The 18,201-nt window shown below is 40.6% G+C and overlaps 2 protein-coding genes across 2 annotated transcripts in view; one reads left to right on the top strand and one right to left on the bottom strand.

The window, feature by feature from the left end:
- The window catches only part of clcn2a (chloride channel, voltage-sensitive 2a), a 49,944-nt gene that overhangs the window by 22,088 nt on the left and 9,655 nt on the right, over positions 1–18,201 (bottom strand). Inside the window, exons 2-5 of the mRNA XM_034702339.1 lie at positions 12,899–13,067; positions 2,763–2,894; positions 496–624; positions 43–176 (exon numbers count right to left, since the gene is read on the bottom strand). Coding sequence (XP_034558230.1) covers positions 43–176; positions 496–624; positions 2,763–2,894; positions 12,899–13,067 — 564 coding nt within the window. The remainder of the gene's footprint in view (positions 1–42; positions 177–495; positions 625–2,762; positions 2,895–12,898; positions 13,068–18,201) is intronic.
- LOC117826346 (zona pellucida sperm-binding protein 4-like) lies at positions 13,464–16,322 on the top strand. The gene is made up of 8 exons (XM_034702340.1): positions 13,464–13,801; positions 13,902–14,089; positions 14,571–14,668; positions 14,911–15,068; positions 15,162–15,354; positions 15,446–15,593; positions 15,684–15,759; positions 16,134–16,322. Exons 1-8 carry the CDS (start codon positions 13,519–13,521, stop codon positions 16,247–16,249), a joined length of 1,260 nt encoding a protein of 419 aa, XP_034558231.1. The 5' UTR covers positions 13,464–13,518; the 3' UTR covers positions 16,250–16,322.

Below are 18,201 nucleotides of genomic sequence, written 5' to 3'. Positions count from 1 at the left end.
AAGACTGCGATGGGTAAAGATGATGGGAAAGACACACTGTACCTCCTTCCCCAGAGGCATCCCACTGCCCAGAGCACAGGTAAGGCCGATGACTTTGGCCACAAACGTCTTAAAAGTCAGGTACTCCTTCAGGACCACCCCCCTCAGTATGGTCTTCATCTCAGGAATACCTGAACCTGGAGTTAAAAGAAGGAGATGTGAGGTGGGAAGGGAAAAGAAAAGGAGAAAAAATGAAGAGTGGGGGTTGGGCGGGGGGAGGGGGGTTGGACGGCGGGGTAATTGATATTCATAGCATTAAAAGGTATATTTTATGGATGTCCTGCAGATATCCTGAGAAAGACTTACAGCGCATGTCCTTGGAGGACTTATGCTGCATTATGCAGCCAATTACAATATTCAAACACAGAAATGTGACCATGAATTAGAAATATGTACACATCCGTCTTTACATAACAGGTCTAAGAGTGTGTGTTTGTCTGTGTGTGTGCTTCTTACCCACAGCCTGAGGAGACAGAATCTGTGTGAATCCCGCTGAGAAAGTGATGAGCACTACGGGGTAGGTGACCCAGGCGATGTATTGCAGGAGCAAGTTACTATCCAGTCCACCATACATCCACTTCTGTGCTGCACACACACACACACGCACACACAAACACAAAAGGTAACTTCCTCTCAGTACAGTGCAGAAGAAAAGTGATCAATTTTAGAAGATTTTTTTTCCCAATTCTATAAAGATTCATCTGATTTCGCATTACCTCAGCCTCTCTTTTACCTTCTCTCCTTTTTCTTTTTTCCACCTCTACTTTATTCATGCATTTTTCTTCTTTAGCAGCTCAGTGGCCTCCTCATCCTCATTAAGCTCCCTCTCTGTACTGTAACTGTTTCAATTACTGTTAATACTATTTTATCCAATACAGCAAAGCACTTTTTCTAGGATCAAGGGGAAATATCTGTCTTGAAATGCATCTTGACACACTCTCAATGATGGATACATTTCCAAACCATAGAGGTCCTTTGTCTTTGTAGTTCTACTAAGAGCTGATACAACAATGTGGGAGTATCACACAACATTGAGCAGGCCTGTATTATATGTGTCTTCATTCAGCCATAAGTGGCTTTTTTTGATCTATGAAATAAATACTTTGTACGTTTCTGTGCTTTGACATGAACAGGATGGCCATATGGTTAACTGTACATGAGTCTGAAAACATTTTTTAAAAATACTGTAATTGTTCTTATGAGTGCATATTATGTTTACCTAATATGAAGCATACCTGTGCTCACAGGATGTTCCATCAGTGCACATTTCATCACAATAGAAAAAGTGCCTCAATGTAGTTATGTAACACCAGTAAACACAAAACACAAGGATTGCATTGGTGAAAATTTGCAGTGTGTGCAAAAGCATATTTGTTGCATGGTACTTCTGGAAGGAAGCTGCAACTCTCCTGGAGCGTTTTGAATACTGCTGACTTCCTTTTGGGCATGGCAGCGAGCCTACTTGAAGTTATGCAGCGGGTCGTGTCAGAATGATAAGCTGGGAAAGCTAAACAACAGCCATGCCAAAATTGATTGGCACACATACAGACAAATCAGCACTGAACTTTGACTCACAGTGCATTTGGTATGTCTTTTCATCAGTTAAAACAGCAACAGCCTTGACTACAACATTGACTGACATACAGACAAATTAGTGTGACAAGGATGGGGAATCATTTTGGTGATTCAATTGATCAAAACCAGGACATATTAGTATTTCATTTAATTTTTGAGTGGACTCAGAAGACAGAGCTTGAAAACAGGACTGTTCCCATCAAACCAGGACGTATGGTCACCCTACAATAGATCAAACAGTAAATTGAATTTAGCAGCAGTTGCCTCATGAGAAGGTGCTTCTCTTCATGCACAGTATAATATGCATTGTCAACTTTGATTCTTAGTCAGACTGGGCTGTACCCTGCGTGAGACACATTGCTGACCACTTTGCAAAGGTTTAGATAAAATATATTGACCATTCCTTACTGAGTTTCAACTCTTTATTTCTTATTTCCCTCACAGTAGCTACGATTGTTTTTTTTTGCTGGATAACAGAAACAGATACATATGTGGGTGGGAATGATTAAATAATGATTTTGGCTTCATTTCGATACAGTGAAACTGATCACAGAAAGACAAAATGAAGATTTAACCTGCTAAAGTTATTCGGACTGACCTTTTTCTGCCAGATCTTAGCTGGGATAAACAGATGTATAGTGTGCCTGTGTTTAAGGACTGAGCTGGACTTGCATGAATGTATAGGATGCTAATGGTTTAGACTTAAATTAAGGTTTCCAGAAAGAAGAAAACGATCCTCAGTCAAATTTAAATTAAAAATAGCACACAATGCAAGAAATGGGACTGGAGTTTTGTGTCAAGATAACGTGTCATAATCAGCTTTTGAAATCATGAAGCTAGCATTTGGTCATCAATCAAAGTGCCAGGCTGAATTTAAAAACATTTGAGTTCAAATCATATTTATTGATCATTGAAATCTTGATGACAGCCATTTTGTTAGCTAGATTAATACAACTTGTTGGCAGAAAGCCAGTCAATCTGTATTAATAATTAATTATTATTTCTACTCTGGTATCATGACTATGCCTGTTTGCTGTTCATTATAAATTAATAATTATTTGGCTGCCCCGGAAGCAATCTGTTATTTTACTCTCCTTATGTCTCTGTAACTCTCCTTCCCTCTCTGTGGCTTTCTATCTCTTTCCTACCTTCTTGGCAGAAGGCGATGGCGTAGTCCATGACCCAGCTGACCAGAGCCATGAGCAGGCCCAGCAAGATGAGGAAGATCCAGTCCTCCCCCACCCGTGAGATCAGGAACTTCTGACAGCGAGACGCACACACTGAGGGCACAGAGATAGAGAGGGGCAGAGAGAACAGTGGACAAGTAAAAATCTGAGGAGTCATTTATAGAGGCCTAGGAGGAGAGATGACAAATGAGAGGAAAAATATTAAGCAATAAGAAAGGAAAGGGGATAATAAAACATACAAATCAGACCAATTAAAAGCTTCAGAGCAGTTTATGAAAACGTATGAAAGATTAAGTAAAATAATTCATGGTTAAAATATCAGATGATAAAAACTATGGGATGTTCATTTGAAAAAACATTTTAATTTCACTATTAAAGCTTTAAATTATAAACCTCTGGTCACTACCCAGCTGTCTTAATTACTTAACTCTGATTGGTCAAAACAAAACAATAAATGAATTCACAACCGCAAAAGCAACACAAGGGCCAACCTGACTGGACAGGAGTTGTGGCACATTTCAACTCTGCCTATTGACACTCAGGCAAACACATTACTTTGCTTTAGCATTGAGACTTGAAAACATTGTGGCGAAAAAAAAAGGCACAAAAAAGGTTAGTTTCCGTCTCAGGCTGGTCTTGAGAGTTAGGAAATAATGACAGTGACCGGACACAAATGCAAGAGCAGCCTGGGAATGTAACTTATCAATTTAGTCAAGTTAATATTTGAGTACTTGTACTTTACTTTTTTTGAGTACTTAGCAATTTTACTTTTACTTCATTTTTTTCTGTGGGAAGAAGTGCACTTAATTATTTTACACAGCATCTGTTGCTGAGTGAAAAAATGATCTAAAAAGCAGAAAAGATACAAGCTTTCAATAAACTGCATGTCTGTAGACTGTGTTATATAAAAGGTCCATAAACAAGCATAAACATGATGGCTTGAATCACAAAATCGTTGAATGTGTTTTTATTTGCAAAAACAAGTGAAAACCAAAATCTCTGGAACAAACAAAATAAAAATGAATTAACTCAAAATTCCAGCTTTAAACCAACCTTACTCATTGAGAGCTACTCTCAGACTCTCAAAAAACATGGGCTGTTTCCGAAACCGCCTACTATACTAGCAGTATATACTGATTTGTCCAACATTCAGTATGTAGTGAACAAGAGCAAAATCTGCAGTAAGCCAAAACTCCCCGGATGTCTACTGATACGGGAAAATATCTCAGCATGCATCGGACCCAAGCGGCAACCTCCGGTCTAAAAATATGAGTCAATGCGGAAGTGTTAAAAGCTGCAGCTCATCGAGGATCCGCTTGAGGCTGGCTCTGGAAGTACTGGAAGTCACATACACATGAATGGGAAAAAGACGATCTTTGCAGCATTAATAAACATGTTTACAGCCTGGTACAAAAGATGAGTGTAGTCTGAAAAGCTCATTTGTCTATGTCCTCTCACTGTGAGGGGGGTGAATTTTTTTCTAATTCGGCAATTTCGAAGATATTGAGATTACTAGTCTTCCAATGAGAGGCACAGCTGCCTGCAGGAACACTGAAGCTGTTGGCTAGGAGGCTCAAAGCCCGCCTCTTTACGTCACACTGGCTCGACAGAAACAATATGGCTGCAGCTGCCGATTGGCTTCAAAACAGCGTTCAGAAACAGATGGGTGACGTCACGGATACTACGTCCATATTTTTTACAGTCTATGATCGGACCAGTCCGCCTCGCGTACTGTTTCCCACAATGCACAGCGCTCGTTCTGCCTTTTCTTTTTCCTTATTTTTTGACGGGAGGAAATCCGTTTTTGGGTGCTGTGGAAGTTATCAAATTACATATAAACTACTTCCTATCTTTTTCAATCATAAATGGATGCTAAATAAGCATTTTATTTATCGGCTTGGCCGTTGTTTACTTCCGCTTTCTGAAACCGGAAATTCAGCGACGTCTGGCTCAGCATGCTGCATGACAGATCGAACAGAACAGTCATACTACATACTAAATTCAAACGCAGTATGTAGTAACTGCCTACTACATTAGTAGGTAGTATGTAGCAGGCCATTTCAGAAACAGCCATGGTGGACAGAGGCTTTTAAGGGCTTAGCCCCTCCCTCTGGACCAACCAACTCTTCTTCTGTACCCAACATATCCAACCACCAACTCATCTATCCTTTAACACTTGTGGTACACTACATCACTAATCAGTTCTCTCCAAAATACCCTTTATAAACCCACTCAGTTCATGAATAAAAGAGAATTAACCCCAACTATGCTCCACATGGTTCCTTCCATCATTACCACACCTGGGCTCATTCTCCCTCCCCCCTCCCATAAAAGGAGGCTGCACCCTCAGCTCCTATTCCAACACTGCAGCTGTGGAGGAGCAGATCAGCATGGTTAGTGACCAGAACACGAATAAACAGATAACCTTAACAATCTAGTAGTGGGTCTCTTTTTAAAGAACAATTGATCGTTATAGTGCGTGCACTCGTCACAACAATCACGGGGAGAAAAAGTATGTGCGTGTGTGTCACCATGTGCCATCCACAAGTGACAACACCTTTGTCACAGACTGATTGGCTGACATCTTACACCAAACACTCAAGTGAACCCACATGCAGCAAAGAAGAACATACACGGCTGAGCTCATTGTGTGATCATTTCCTCTACATTCAACTGTAACTCTCTTGAACTCCTTTTAGTCTCAGCTGACCTGTGAGAGTGTAGCAGATTGCTTTCCAACATTAACAGCCAGTCAAGTAGCTCAAGTGAAGTCTTTATTTTAGTGTTGCTATGATTGGAACTTAGCTATTTAACTGTTTCATTTTTTCATATTGTGTATGCTATAGCAAGGATATTGCAAGTCACACTCCATCAGCTCACGCTAATTGACATCTTGCACTCAGAGAGCAATAAGCTTTATGTCTGTTGTTACTGCTTTGGCAATACATTTTTATATCTTTGGGAAGTTTGTTTCAGCAGTGAGCTTTATGTTAACTAGAGGCTAAGAGGTTTTATGTTGTAAATGCAGTATAAAATGTATTCTGATCTTAAACTATATTGAGATAAATGGACTAGCAGCACATTTAATGTCTGTGCTTTTTACTGCACCTGAGCAGGATCAGCTTTTTTAGAGGTGTTTGGTGGAAATAAAAGTATAGAAACGTTTATAATGCCGGGATATGAATCCCCTGACAAACACAGAAAGGGGAAAACACATGAATCTAGCAGTGTGTGAATAAAAGCATCAGTATATCCTAAAAAAAGAGAGGATGAGACTGAATTCAGAGACAAAACAAAGCCAGGTCACGGTTATAAATTCCACCATTACATTATAATCTATAACTCTACTCAGCTGGGTCAGCTAAAAGAAGCATCATTGAACTCATTTCTTCATTTTGGTCTGCGGACATTGCCAAAGCCTGGAATTCACTTCCACATCCAGAGCATTCATAGATGTGCTCGTCCCTCGAGACGCTGAAATTGTGCTACTAACACATTTACCAGATCCATATTTCAGGAAAATACTTCTGATCTCGCAGACGCTCGTTTAGTGACTTGAACTACAAAGAAAACTTCCTTTTATGTATTCTAAGAGAAACCAGAGGAGCAACAGATCTGTGAGTGACAGCAAGACAGAGGGAAAGACAGAGGAAGAGAGAGATGCATAGAAAGAGAGTTTGGTGGTACTATTTCTCTGTCTTGTTCATTAGGGGCCCATTGAGTTGCCCTCGTGTATGAAATGTGCTATACAAATAAAGCTGCTTTGCCTTGCCTTGCCATAGTCAAATATTAGGCAGGAACTTGTGATTACTTTCATCATCATTTATCTGACATACTCCTTCAGAAATCCCAGCTGGCTTCGGGTGGAGCGCAGGGTACACCCTTGACAGGTCACCAACCTATCACAGGGCTAACACAGAGAGACAGACAACCATTCACGCACACACTCACACCTACGGGCAATTTAGAGTGATCAATCAACCTGGTAAGCATGTTTTTGGACTGTGGGAGGAAGAGTACCCAGAGAGAACCCACGCATGCATGGAGAGAACATGTAAACACCACACAGAAAGGCACCTGCCTGGCCAGGGATTCAAACCTGGAACCTTCTAGCTATGAGGCAACAGCGCTACCCACTGCACCACCATGCAGCCCTGTTGTCAAATGTAATTCTATAATTATTTTATTTTAGACTGAAAGATAAAGAGAAGCAGCAAACTGTTTTGGAGAAGTTGAGATGCTCAAATGTTGAAACTTGTTTGAAAATGACTTAAAGCTGGTTTGAGGTTTTTTTTTACTGATCAACTAATCCTTGTTTTACAAATGGCATACTCCTTAATAACAATATCAGGAGCAATGAAGTGAGTGGATCCCAAACCAACTTTCTAGTTGAACAATGTGTTAATCCGCCTCTGTAAATAGCCCCAAACAAACAAATGATGTTCTGTTTGTCTAATATGTTTTTACAGCTGTGAATAAATGAGTCCGTAGTTTGAAAGTATTAAGAAATAGATTAACCCATCGGTGCTTATTTCATTGGATAATTTGACAGTAAGAGCTGCTTGCCTCTGCCAACAACTCATATTTAATGCTTTTTTAAACACTGTACTGCTGCTATCTTGGCCAGGAGTTCCTTGAAATAATCATCTTGTAAAATTAATGAGGCCTTTCTGTTTAATTAGGTTTTTCCAAGAAACATTATTTGTACATTTATTGAGAGGAACCAAAACAGAGTCAAATTCAGTGCATGTGTTATTTGGAAAATAAGCAAAATCAGATAAAACATTAAGTTGTAACCATGAGAGTGGACAGCTATTAATGTATGTGGTTTCACAAAGGAGATTCTACAGACTTATCTTCAACCAGGTAACACAGAAAATTCAAATAATCACCTCTATTTTCCAGAGCGCGGCCGAGACTAGCCACATCCAAAATCCCAAATCAGAATCACACAACTTTAAGACTCTAACCCTGTTCACACTGCATGATCAGGCATCACTATTAATGTCACTGTAACGTCTCACCTTTGATATGGATGTCACAGAGGCGTGATGGTGGGACCAAGTCATCCCACCACTGAGCTGAGATCAAGATAGGAACCGGCGAGCAGGCAGGCAGTGCTGTGTGTGTGTGTGCATGTCCAAGCTGAAGCTGTGATCTAACAAGCTGTGAAGCTAACGCTGTTTATTTACCTCTCATGCTTCTGCAAAGCCTGAACGGAACATGAAATCACACACTGGGACACCTGTAATGGATCAGTTATGGGATCAATATGAAAGTACAAAGGCCTGTTGATAGAGCTGCATTATGGCATGGTTGTGGAGTTGCAATATGAAAAGGGTTATTGTCTTTCTCCAGGACATACTGCTGTCACAGTGATGTAGAACTTTGATCTTTGGGTAAAAATGGTAAATGTTGAATGTATTTTTCATTCTGGCACTTTGTGAGGGTGTAAAGATTCTAGTAATGGCAGAAGACCAGGGGTTCCATAACTTTTAGCCTGCAACCCCCAAAATATAGGTGCCAAAGACTCACAACCCCCACTGTCCCTCAAAGTGATTTAATGTGGCTTTATTTAGCTGGTCTGCAGAAAATGAGCCTACCTATATGAGCATGTGTCTGTTTCCTGTTCCTTTATGAATTAACCTGCTGCTACTGATGCTTTTGATAATTAACTGTTCACTAACCCTAAACTTAGGAGTCATCTGGAAACAAAGAAAGGCAGAAAATTCATTACATTTTCTATTTTCAAGGTTTTATTTCAAATTTAGCTACTATTTCTGACGATATTCATTACTATAATGGGTAAAATGTACTATTTTTAGATAACTTTTGCCATTCAACTTTTTTATTGCATTTCTTTCAGTATTTCTTTGTTCACCACAAGTTACCAAATTATATATAAGTAACACAAAACCAACAAAGAGAAGAAAAAAATACATACATACAAAAAAATAAAGAAATAATAATAATAATAAACAGTACAAACAAAAAAGGAAGATACACATAAAAAACAAGGTAAATAAATAAAGGGAATAATAATAAATATTTTTAGATAACTTTAAAAAAAAAGAAAACCGTTCAGGAAGACATCTCAAGGCTATATTTATACCATGCTGTGTTAACTTCATTCTTACTGGTCAAAAGTAACATAACAATGGTAAGTTATTCCTAACAGCAAAGTGATACCAGGGACAACCTGATCCCACACATCATATCAAATCAATAAAAGCCAAATCACTGCACATTTCACCTCTGCCCGTTGACACTGTGGCAAAAAGTTGTTTTTTATTAGTGTCATAAATTGGAAAACATTGTGGCAAATCCTGTCTGGCAATCCATGTAGCAGCAGCTGAGCTGGTGGATGTATCTCTAAGTTGCTGTGTGCTACAAAGTAACAAAGGAAAAAAAAAAAGTTTTGCACATTTGCATCTCTTATGTTTGAGAGTGTGTTGACTTTGAACCCCTGATAAGAAGGAGAGCTGAGGACAGAGAAGTGAACTCAAACATTCCTGCTGAAGTCTTACCTTCAGGGTGAGCAGGACCCCTCTGCTCTGCTTTGCAACAGGATTCTAATTTGCATAGCCACCTGTTTATTTTACATTATCCCTAACATGTTACAAACCTTTAAATATTTGAGAACCAAAATATGAACCTCGAGGAAAATCACAAAATTTGATGAAATGTGACATTAGCTTTACAAACCAATTTTCCCTCAACATTAAACTCCATAATGTTGAACAGTATGTCCAATGACATGTCTTTTGTTTTAACTGTACTTCCTTTTTGTAGAAAGAAGAATCAGTATAATAAAAGGAAAGAAGTCAGACATTGCCGTAGCCTGTCTAGTTCAGGATTCAGGTCACAGGGGGAGGCTGAGCGTCCAGGGGGAGGAGGGGCTCTACTGTGAGGGGCAAGCTGCTCGGCCTCTAGGCCACCTGCTGGATGGCAAGTATCCAATGGAGGACGTAAAAACCCCACACAAACACTCATGCACAGACAAACCAGTCAAACAGAGAGCTATAAAAAGGGACAGGTCACCCAGAAACGTTGAAAGTAAGTCCATAGTTGGGGGATTGGACCACCATTCACCAGGACCTATTTTTATTTGGACTCATTTGGTATTGTGGAAGAAACTGAGGAGGTTCCCATTCCTACAGCTTTTACCCCTTTCTATCTCCCTCTCTCACACACACACACATACACTTCTTGCCTGGCACCTGCAAAGCTAGATACTTCCGTGTGCATCTTGGCTTGTGCTCACATCCGCAGGCTCAGTGGCGTCCACAGATGTCTGCTTCTGATCTTGTAATAAAAATCTCACCCATGCCAAACATTTTTTGCACCTCTGCTAGCCCTTCACTGAAACACCTGAAGCCAACAAGCTGTGATCAGTAATAATAGTAAGAATACGGGAGAATATTTCCCCAATAAACAATCATTTCAAAGTCAAAGATTCTATTACCCATAATATATTAAAGTTGGCTTTTGGAGTAACAGAGACAAGAAATCTGGGGAGCATAATAGCAATAAAACCACACAAAAATTTGCTCTGGGAGTCAAAATAAACACAGTGAGGCACAACTTTTTTTTAGCTCTCCATCATGACCGGCAGCAGAGCCTTTGGCAGTGTGTGTAGGCTGCCTTGTTCAAAAGCTGTGGCTCCTGTTACAGAGCTGAAACACTCGTAGTCCATCACCCACAAAGATGATGTTCCCACACAGATACTGTAGATACATGTGACGAAAAACACACAGAAAAACTCCCACTTCCACCTTTACTGAGGGTTCTCTCTTTACACATTACTTAACAACAACAGCAGAGCATGTCCAGCCTGAGCGTCTATCTAAAGACAAGTCTAAAAATACAAACACCTCTTGATCTACGAGCACAAACCACACGCAGACGGCCAGCACACAAATCACTCCGGCTGGCTCCTGATTTGAGAGTGATTGTTTTAAATGGCTTCCATTACAGCCAGCAAGGGAGCGGGGCCGGGCCAATATAGTGTGGCTTTCACCTATGGTGCAATTTATCGAGCTTTAATCAGATCACTAGTCACAAGGGCAAAGAGGCAGAGACTGAGCCTGGAACGCAGCCACACCAGCTCACTTGTGTGAACACGTGTGGGGACAGTTGCTCTGCACTTGGCGTTTTCTTCTTTCACTGAGAATTTTTTTTTTCTTCTTTAAGACTTAATGTGTTGATTTTTGACTATCAAAAGAGAGTCAGTTGAGAGTGCCACAGAAACACTTTCATTATCCTCTAAACTGTTAGTCAGGTTTCTGCTTAATGGATGTGGACATTGATTACTTTCACTGAGAGCTTGAACTCCGTCTTTTATCATACTTTAGTAGACATCCGGGCAAATCAGCATCATGAACAGCAGCTGAATTTCCCATGAGATGTTCCCGTTTCTGTTGCAATTTATCCACTGGTGTACAGACTACTTTGGCTTGAATGCTTTGATATAAAGGAAAAATAAAACGTGGTGGTGGTCCCTATCACGATTCCTGTATTTGCATGTAAAGCACATTTAACATCCAAAATCCTCAAAGTGTTTACTTTGATATCATAAAAAAGACAAAATGATCAAATTCTGCTATTCACAAAGATGACATTTCAACAAAAGAAAATCAAGTCTCTTTTTTTTTTTTCATTAGAGTTTGCAATAATCTAATGTTTGGCAATTCATTTATTAATTTCTCAATCCAAATTCATACTATTGAATCGAGCCAAGAAAACAAATTCAGCTTTATTTTATTGAGACATCCATTAAATTGATATAAGGGCCTGTGTCCATTAATGCCAATGATGGACATGCAGCACCTTTAATATGTATCTATCTATATATAACTTTTGGTACACCACTACAGTGTTAAAACTCCCTCACTAACTATTCAAAATCAAGAAGGAATGGGAGTTCTGATATTAACTTTCACTTCATACAGTAAAACTAACCACACTTGTCTTTTCGAAGGTACAATTTCCAGGTCTAGAATTGCTGCTGATGCTACCACACAATTTCTCATTTTCTCTGTGAAATGCCACTGAAATGAAAACAAGTATGAAGTATACAGAGCATTTTAAAACAGATTTAAAGGTCACTACTAAGGGTAGTGACTGCAGGGCTACTTTTGTAACCTGGCAACAGTAAGCACTGGTTAGAAGTGCTCTGAAATTGAGCTTGTGCAAAAAATGGTGTTTATAGACGCAGGCCCTAATCCAGAAAAAAACTACTTTGTTTATGCATTTGCAACTTTGAAAAATGACATTGCGATGTGCATATCCACTCACACTGTCCTTGCTACTGTGGATAATCCCCAGACATCAGTGTGAAAATTCCTTTTAACACAGGCCATTTCTACAGCAGAAACAAGCTCTGATGTTTCTGTACAGATGAATGATTTTTTGAGAGCACTTTTGCTGTGTTGACTTAAAAAAAGAACTCTTGATTTCTGCAACATCATAAAATGAAGGTTAGGACTGTGTGTGAATAAGACTGAGCATATTTGAAGGATTCAGGGACACACACACAAACACACACACACACACAAGAGTAAAAGTCTGTCACTTGTTGTTGATCACATCAGTCTGAAGCAGAGCTCTCTTCTGGTGCCACTCCTTTATTTGCCCTTATCTAGGCGGACTAAACATAAAATAATCTGACAGTTCAGATCAGAGATTGGCTCATACAAATAGACCCACACAAACACACACACTCTTTCAGACATGGTGGGCCCCTGGCAGCCAGCAGAGGGGGCTATGTTAGTCTGACATTGAGGCAACCCTTGTTGGCTGCAGGTCATTGCTCAGATCAGACATATTTAACTGTTTTTACATCATCTCCCTCTCCCTCTTGTCAGGAATCTGCTGTACTGTACTTTAAGAAATCAATGTTTTCACACAACTTTCACACTTGCTGAGGCATTGCAACCTTCTCCAAAAAACACACACACAAGTACCACTTAGCTTATGAGCCCTGAGGCCTCCTTTTGTCTGACCTTCACATCATTTTGAAATAAAACACTGTCTGCAGATTTTGTCCCTGCTAGCTCTGTAGAAGATTTAGTACTTGTTGTTTGATCATCACTTACGCTGGCACTTTGCACAGGGGTCTTTCTCGTACTCCAGAAGATCTGCAGCACGACTACGGACGCTGGTGTTCCTTCGCAGTCCTCCGCCATCCCGTGCGCCTCCATCCCGTAGGCGGGCTGCTTCCTCCTTGGCGTACACCCCCAGCTCCTGGGTGTAGCGCCCATACATCTGTTTGTAAATGAAAGACAGAAAAGAGCTTTTATACAAGAGGTGCGAGTGGGAGGCAGTAAAAAAAAAAATTTCAGGTAAGATGTATATAGTGTGGGGTCACAGTGAATATAGTCTGTTAACACACCGCGGTTCAAACTCAGAAAAAACAGGATAAGGTGTACCAAAAATTCTCTTCATCTCCACATCATTCTTTAGAGGGCAAAGAAATCAACTCAGCTCTGACTCAACAGTCATGTGCTGATTTGTTTTCAGAAGGATGAGCAGACAATAAGCTCCACCTGTCAGCTCCCAGCTGATTAACTCAGCAGGGCTGCCATACTATTGACTCCTAACGATGAGAGGCGGAGTTCTTAGCAAACCATACATAATCAATCATGTATAAAGCCCTCTCCTGAGCTGTGTATGCTGTAGTCGCAGTTTGGCCCTGTGTTTAGTTACTAACACCACAATGGAGCTTTTCAAGTATCTGTTCAGTGTTGTGGTGGTTGCAGTTTTGGTTTCTGATGTTACTTCCCAGCATCACTGGGCAATGCCTCCGCAGCAACATCAACCTCTTCCTCCTCAGCTGCCCCAGCAACAGTCCAATGTCCTTCTACCTGCAGCTCCCTTTGATAAGTGCCTGGTGGAGGAGAGTGAGAAGATACAGTGTGGTGCTCGAGATATCACCTCTGAGCAGTGTGAAAACATAAACTGCTGCTATGATGGGCGGCAGTGCTACTATGGGAAAGCAGGTATCTGTACTCTAATGTAGTTTCTAGTGCCTCTTCTTCATGGTGAGAGTAAAATATCTTGACTAATGCAACTGAAATTCATCCCTGATTTCTCTCCCAGTGACTGTGCAGTGTACCAGGGATGGCCAGTTTGTGGTGGTTTTGGCTAGAGACTCCACAGTACCACCCATAGATGTGGAGTCAGTCAGCCTGTTGGAAACGAATGACCCCTTGTGTTCACCTGTTGACTACACTTCTGCATTTGCCATATTCCAGTTCCCTGTGACTGCATGTGGAACCACAATCAAGGTAATTGATTCCCTACTTTAGCTAAGTGACAACTTAAACATATTTCAACTGACTTAATAATTCACATGATAAAAGGAAAAATCAAAAGCATGTTCCCCTAACTGAAGATGACTCCAAATGTTATATAATTTAAATATAAGAGATTCCATTGGCAATTGTATGATTGTGTAAATTTGCATTTCTTTTATTTTTTAAAGTTGTATTTTTTGGGGGGGGGCTTTTACACCTTTTTTTTATTTTATAGTGTAGGAAACTGGGAGAGAGTGAGGGAATGACATGCGGGAAAGGGGCTGCAGGCTGGATTTGAACCCGGGCCACCCGCTACATCATTAGGCCGAGTCCGCGCCCAGAATTTGCATTTCTAACAATCATACAATTGCCAGTGGAATCTGACCTGAGATTTTAATCTTTGTGCTTCATTTGATATCTCAATTCCTTACAGACTTGACTCATTTGAATTCAATGTGTTGTCTTTCTACAGGAGGAGGGAGATTATGTTGTGTATGAGAACCACATGTCCTCATCATATGAAGTGGGAATTGGGCCAAGAGGATCAATCACTAGGGACAGCCATTTTGAGTGAGCATGTTAAATCGATCTTCCCTTTATTGCTTTCGTAACCCTGTGAGGTCTCCTAAGCTGTGAAGTCTTCTGCTCTCTCTCTCTCTCTCTCTCTCTCTCTCTCTCTCTCTCTCTCTCTCTCTCTCTCTCTCTCTCTCTCTCTCTCTCTCTCTCTCTCTCTCTCTCTCTCTCTCTCTCTCTCTCTCTCTCTCTCTCTCTCTCTCTCTCTCTCTCTTTCCCCCCCCTCTCTCCTCCTGCAGATTATTATTCCAGTGCAGGTATTCTGGCACTGCTGTGGAGGCGCTTGTTATGGAGGTGAATGCTGTTCCTCCACCTATCCCTGTGGCGGCTGTAGGACCCCTCAGAGTGGAGCTGAAACTGGGGAACGGAGTGTGTCACACAAAGGGCTGTGTGGAGGGTGAGTAGCTTAAGAGTGTTTAAACAATGCAGGAATATGTAATATATGCTGAAACTGCGCTTTTTTTTTTTTTTTTTTTCCCCTCTTCTGCAGAGGAAGCAGCATATAGCTCCTTCTACACGCAAGCAGATTACCCAGTCTTTAAACAGCTGCGGGAACCCGTCTATGTAGAGGTCAGCATTGTAGAGCGATCTGATCCAAACATCATCCTCAACCTGGAGCACTGTTGGGCCACTTCAACACATGATCCTCACAGCCAGCCACAATGGGACCTCCTAATTGATGGGTATATGAAACATCACAATTATAATTACAGTGATTTTAATTATTTTTTAAATGTATCTAATGCCATTAAAACACCGACACTGTTGCTGCAGGTGTCCCTACCACGATGACCGGTACTTGACAACAGTGGTGCCTTTGGACGGCCACTCTGGGCTTCATTACCCCATGCACCACAAACGTTTCATTGTAAAAATGTTCACATTTGTGGATCAAAACACCTTCACTCCTCAGAAAGACATGGTACACTTCTTCATTGTGCTGCAATATTGCACCATTAACTTTAAAATTTGACTGAAGCTTCCTTAACGAAAGCACACTCTTCTTTCTCAGGTGTTCATCCACTGTGCTACTGCAGTGTGTTACCCCAGCAGCACTAACTCCTGTGAACAGTCGTGCCACAGACAACGTGAGTCACTCTTAAACTGCAAAATATTCTTGCATTTGATCAGCTTTTTTTTTTCCCTTGATGCCCTTGACAGCCAGGGTTGGTTACTTCATCCATATCCGGATTCATTGCTCTGCTTCAAGCATCTAAAGCCATGACAGGCTTCCACATAAGTTGCTTGTGCTACAGTCCCTAGCCATATTACCATAAATTCCACCAAGGAGTTTAAATTTAGAAGACAAACAAAATGTACCTGCTTTAAAAATGTACTTGCAGAGGCAGTTAGTCAGAATATGTTGAAGTGAATTCCCTCATAGGACCTCCTAAGAGAAACTTTACCCATATCAAACTCATAAAATCCAAGGTTATGAATGCATTATCTATCCCTCTTTCAGGAAGAGCTGCAGTGAGGAAAGTTTCCTCAAGTCAGAAGGCTCTCGTGTCAAGTGGTGCGGTGATCCTGACTGAGAAGAGGACTAAATCTGCTCCTAACACCAAATCAAAGAGATGACAATCCACTGGCAGTCACATTGGGACTTGAATTTTAATAAAAGCTTGTTTAAAAGCACATGATTACAACTGAATCTTGTCTGAATTGGTCTTTGAAGGTCACTCACTGAGAATTTTTTGCTGAGATAGCTTTTATGCAGAGGCAGTATAGTTGCAAAGTAATGCTACCCCCTCCAACTGTGCTGAGAAATCACAAGGTCGCATTACAACTGGATACTTTGCAAGTCTACACAGTACTGGGAGATGTGAAAATGAATGGATACGCATGCACATACTAGTTACCAGCTGTGAAAATGAGCAGTTGGTATTGCTAAGATGTTAACTGCCACTGTAAAAACCAGTTTTACAGTACTGGTGGCATGAACATGATTCAAAGCTTTATTTTACCTTCCCTCTCAAACACTGATCTGTTTCTGCCACATTAAGATGAGCATCACGACTCCTGCAGGCTCACTGCTGTTCTCCGTCTCCCCCTCTTTATTTTTTGATAACAGTCCCTCCAGGTTTCTGTATATGCTACAACTCGCAACATCGCTCCTCTACTGCTCTGCGCACCACCTCCCTTTTTGTCCCACTCACACTCCTCCAACCCCCCCAGCACCACCACCACCACCACCCCCCTCTCATTGAGATGGGCATCACGACTCTTCTAGACTCGCTCTTTCTGCTCGCATGAACAGGCGGTGCAGAGGGAAAGCAGAGCAGCAGCGTAGTTTCGGTCTGACTATCGAGAAAAGAGGGGAACCATGCTGTCAGGGTGCTCATATCTCTTCACTTTAACCTCCAACCTGCTTTTAAGAAAGACACGGCTATACATCACATTTAGACAGCAGCACAGCCCAATCTATAAGCTGCATCCCAGTGGAATCATCCGACAAACAGTAGCAGCTGCTGCTGGACATGCAATAACATGTCAGGGGAGGGAAATGTAAACAAATTTTGCCACTGGTTAAAAAAGCTGTCAATTAATGAAGACCAGGGAATGTAGCTGGAGCTGGGGTGTGTGTAGCATGCTTAATGTTGAAATACAATACAATGCAGGCCAAACCAAGCCAGTTATACTTCATACAAATGAAGTATAAATACTTTCGAAGTTCTAACTACCATGATTCTTTTTTTTTTATACAGTTTATATGACTATGGCTACATTCTGACTTTTTTTAAGCACAGGGAATGTAACCATTAAGTATGTTATTTTGACCTCTTCCAACATACCTCCCTCTCAAGCCACCTCGCATTGTGCTTGAACCCTCCTAATGGCTACTCAGATGACACTTATGTTTTTAGAGCTGCTACCAACTCACATTGTAACACGCTGATGCCTACGTTTTGTTTTGTTTGTTTGTTCTTTGTCTTTTTTTTCCTTCTTTCTCTTTCCCGTACTGTATGACTGTATGACTCTTTTATTTGTGCTGTAAATTTCACCACCTCAACTACTGTCAGCATTATAGCATCCGTCTTTTATTCTTATTTACTTATTTATTTCCATTACGTCATTAATGTTTGTCTTGTTTTCTTTGTCTTATCTATGCCTAAAAATCAATAAAAAGAAAGTGAAAAAACAAAAAAAAGGATGTTATTTTAAGCAGATTCTGTCGAGGAGACAAAGCAATGAGTGAAACATGGTTGTGGAGATTTCAGTGCTAAAGACAACACAACCTTAAGAATATTTCCTAAAGCTCAAAAAAGCATTCAGATGTGCCCTAATGCCATTTTGATAACTGTATTCTCGTCAGTCTAAAATATATATATATATTTTTTATTTTTTTTTGCATTTACTTTAAAGTAAACAGTGATGGACAAAAAAAGAGGGGAAAGAACAGAACAGTACCAAACCAGGGCTGCTGTCTTTATGATTAAGGTTTTGTATTTATGATGCCATTAGGGGAGTAAGTTAAGAAGTTGAGGATTAATTTTCTTAAGTCATTTTGCTAAGTTAAAAGACTTGTAATC

This window comes from Notolabrus celidotus, chromosome 15 (assembly GCF_009762535.1).
Source record: "Notolabrus celidotus isolate fNotCel1 chromosome 15, fNotCel1.pri, whole genome shotgun sequence".
Lineage (NCBI taxonomy): Eukaryota > Metazoa > Chordata > Actinopteri > Labriformes > Labridae > Notolabrus > Notolabrus celidotus.
Note: the sequence above shows the minus strand (reverse complement) of the source record. Positions and strands in the feature narration are given on the sequence as shown.

What these genes read in the sequence shown, in the direction of transcription:
- LOC117826346 (XM_034702340.1), top strand. Translation starts at nt 13,519, where the DNA reads ATGGAGCTTTTCAAGTATCTGTTCAGTGTTGTGGTGGTTGCAGTTTTG. An exon ending in CACAAAGGGCTGTGTGGAGG is followed by an intron (nt 15,069 to 15,161) that starts GTGAGTAGCTTA and finishes CCTCTTCTGCAG; the next exon opens with AGGAAGCAGCATATAGCTCC. An exon ending in ACAGTCGTGCCACAGACAAC is followed by an intron (nt 15,760 to 16,133) that starts GTGAGTCACTCT and finishes TCCCTCTTTCAG; the next exon opens with GAAGAGCTGCAGTGAGGAAA.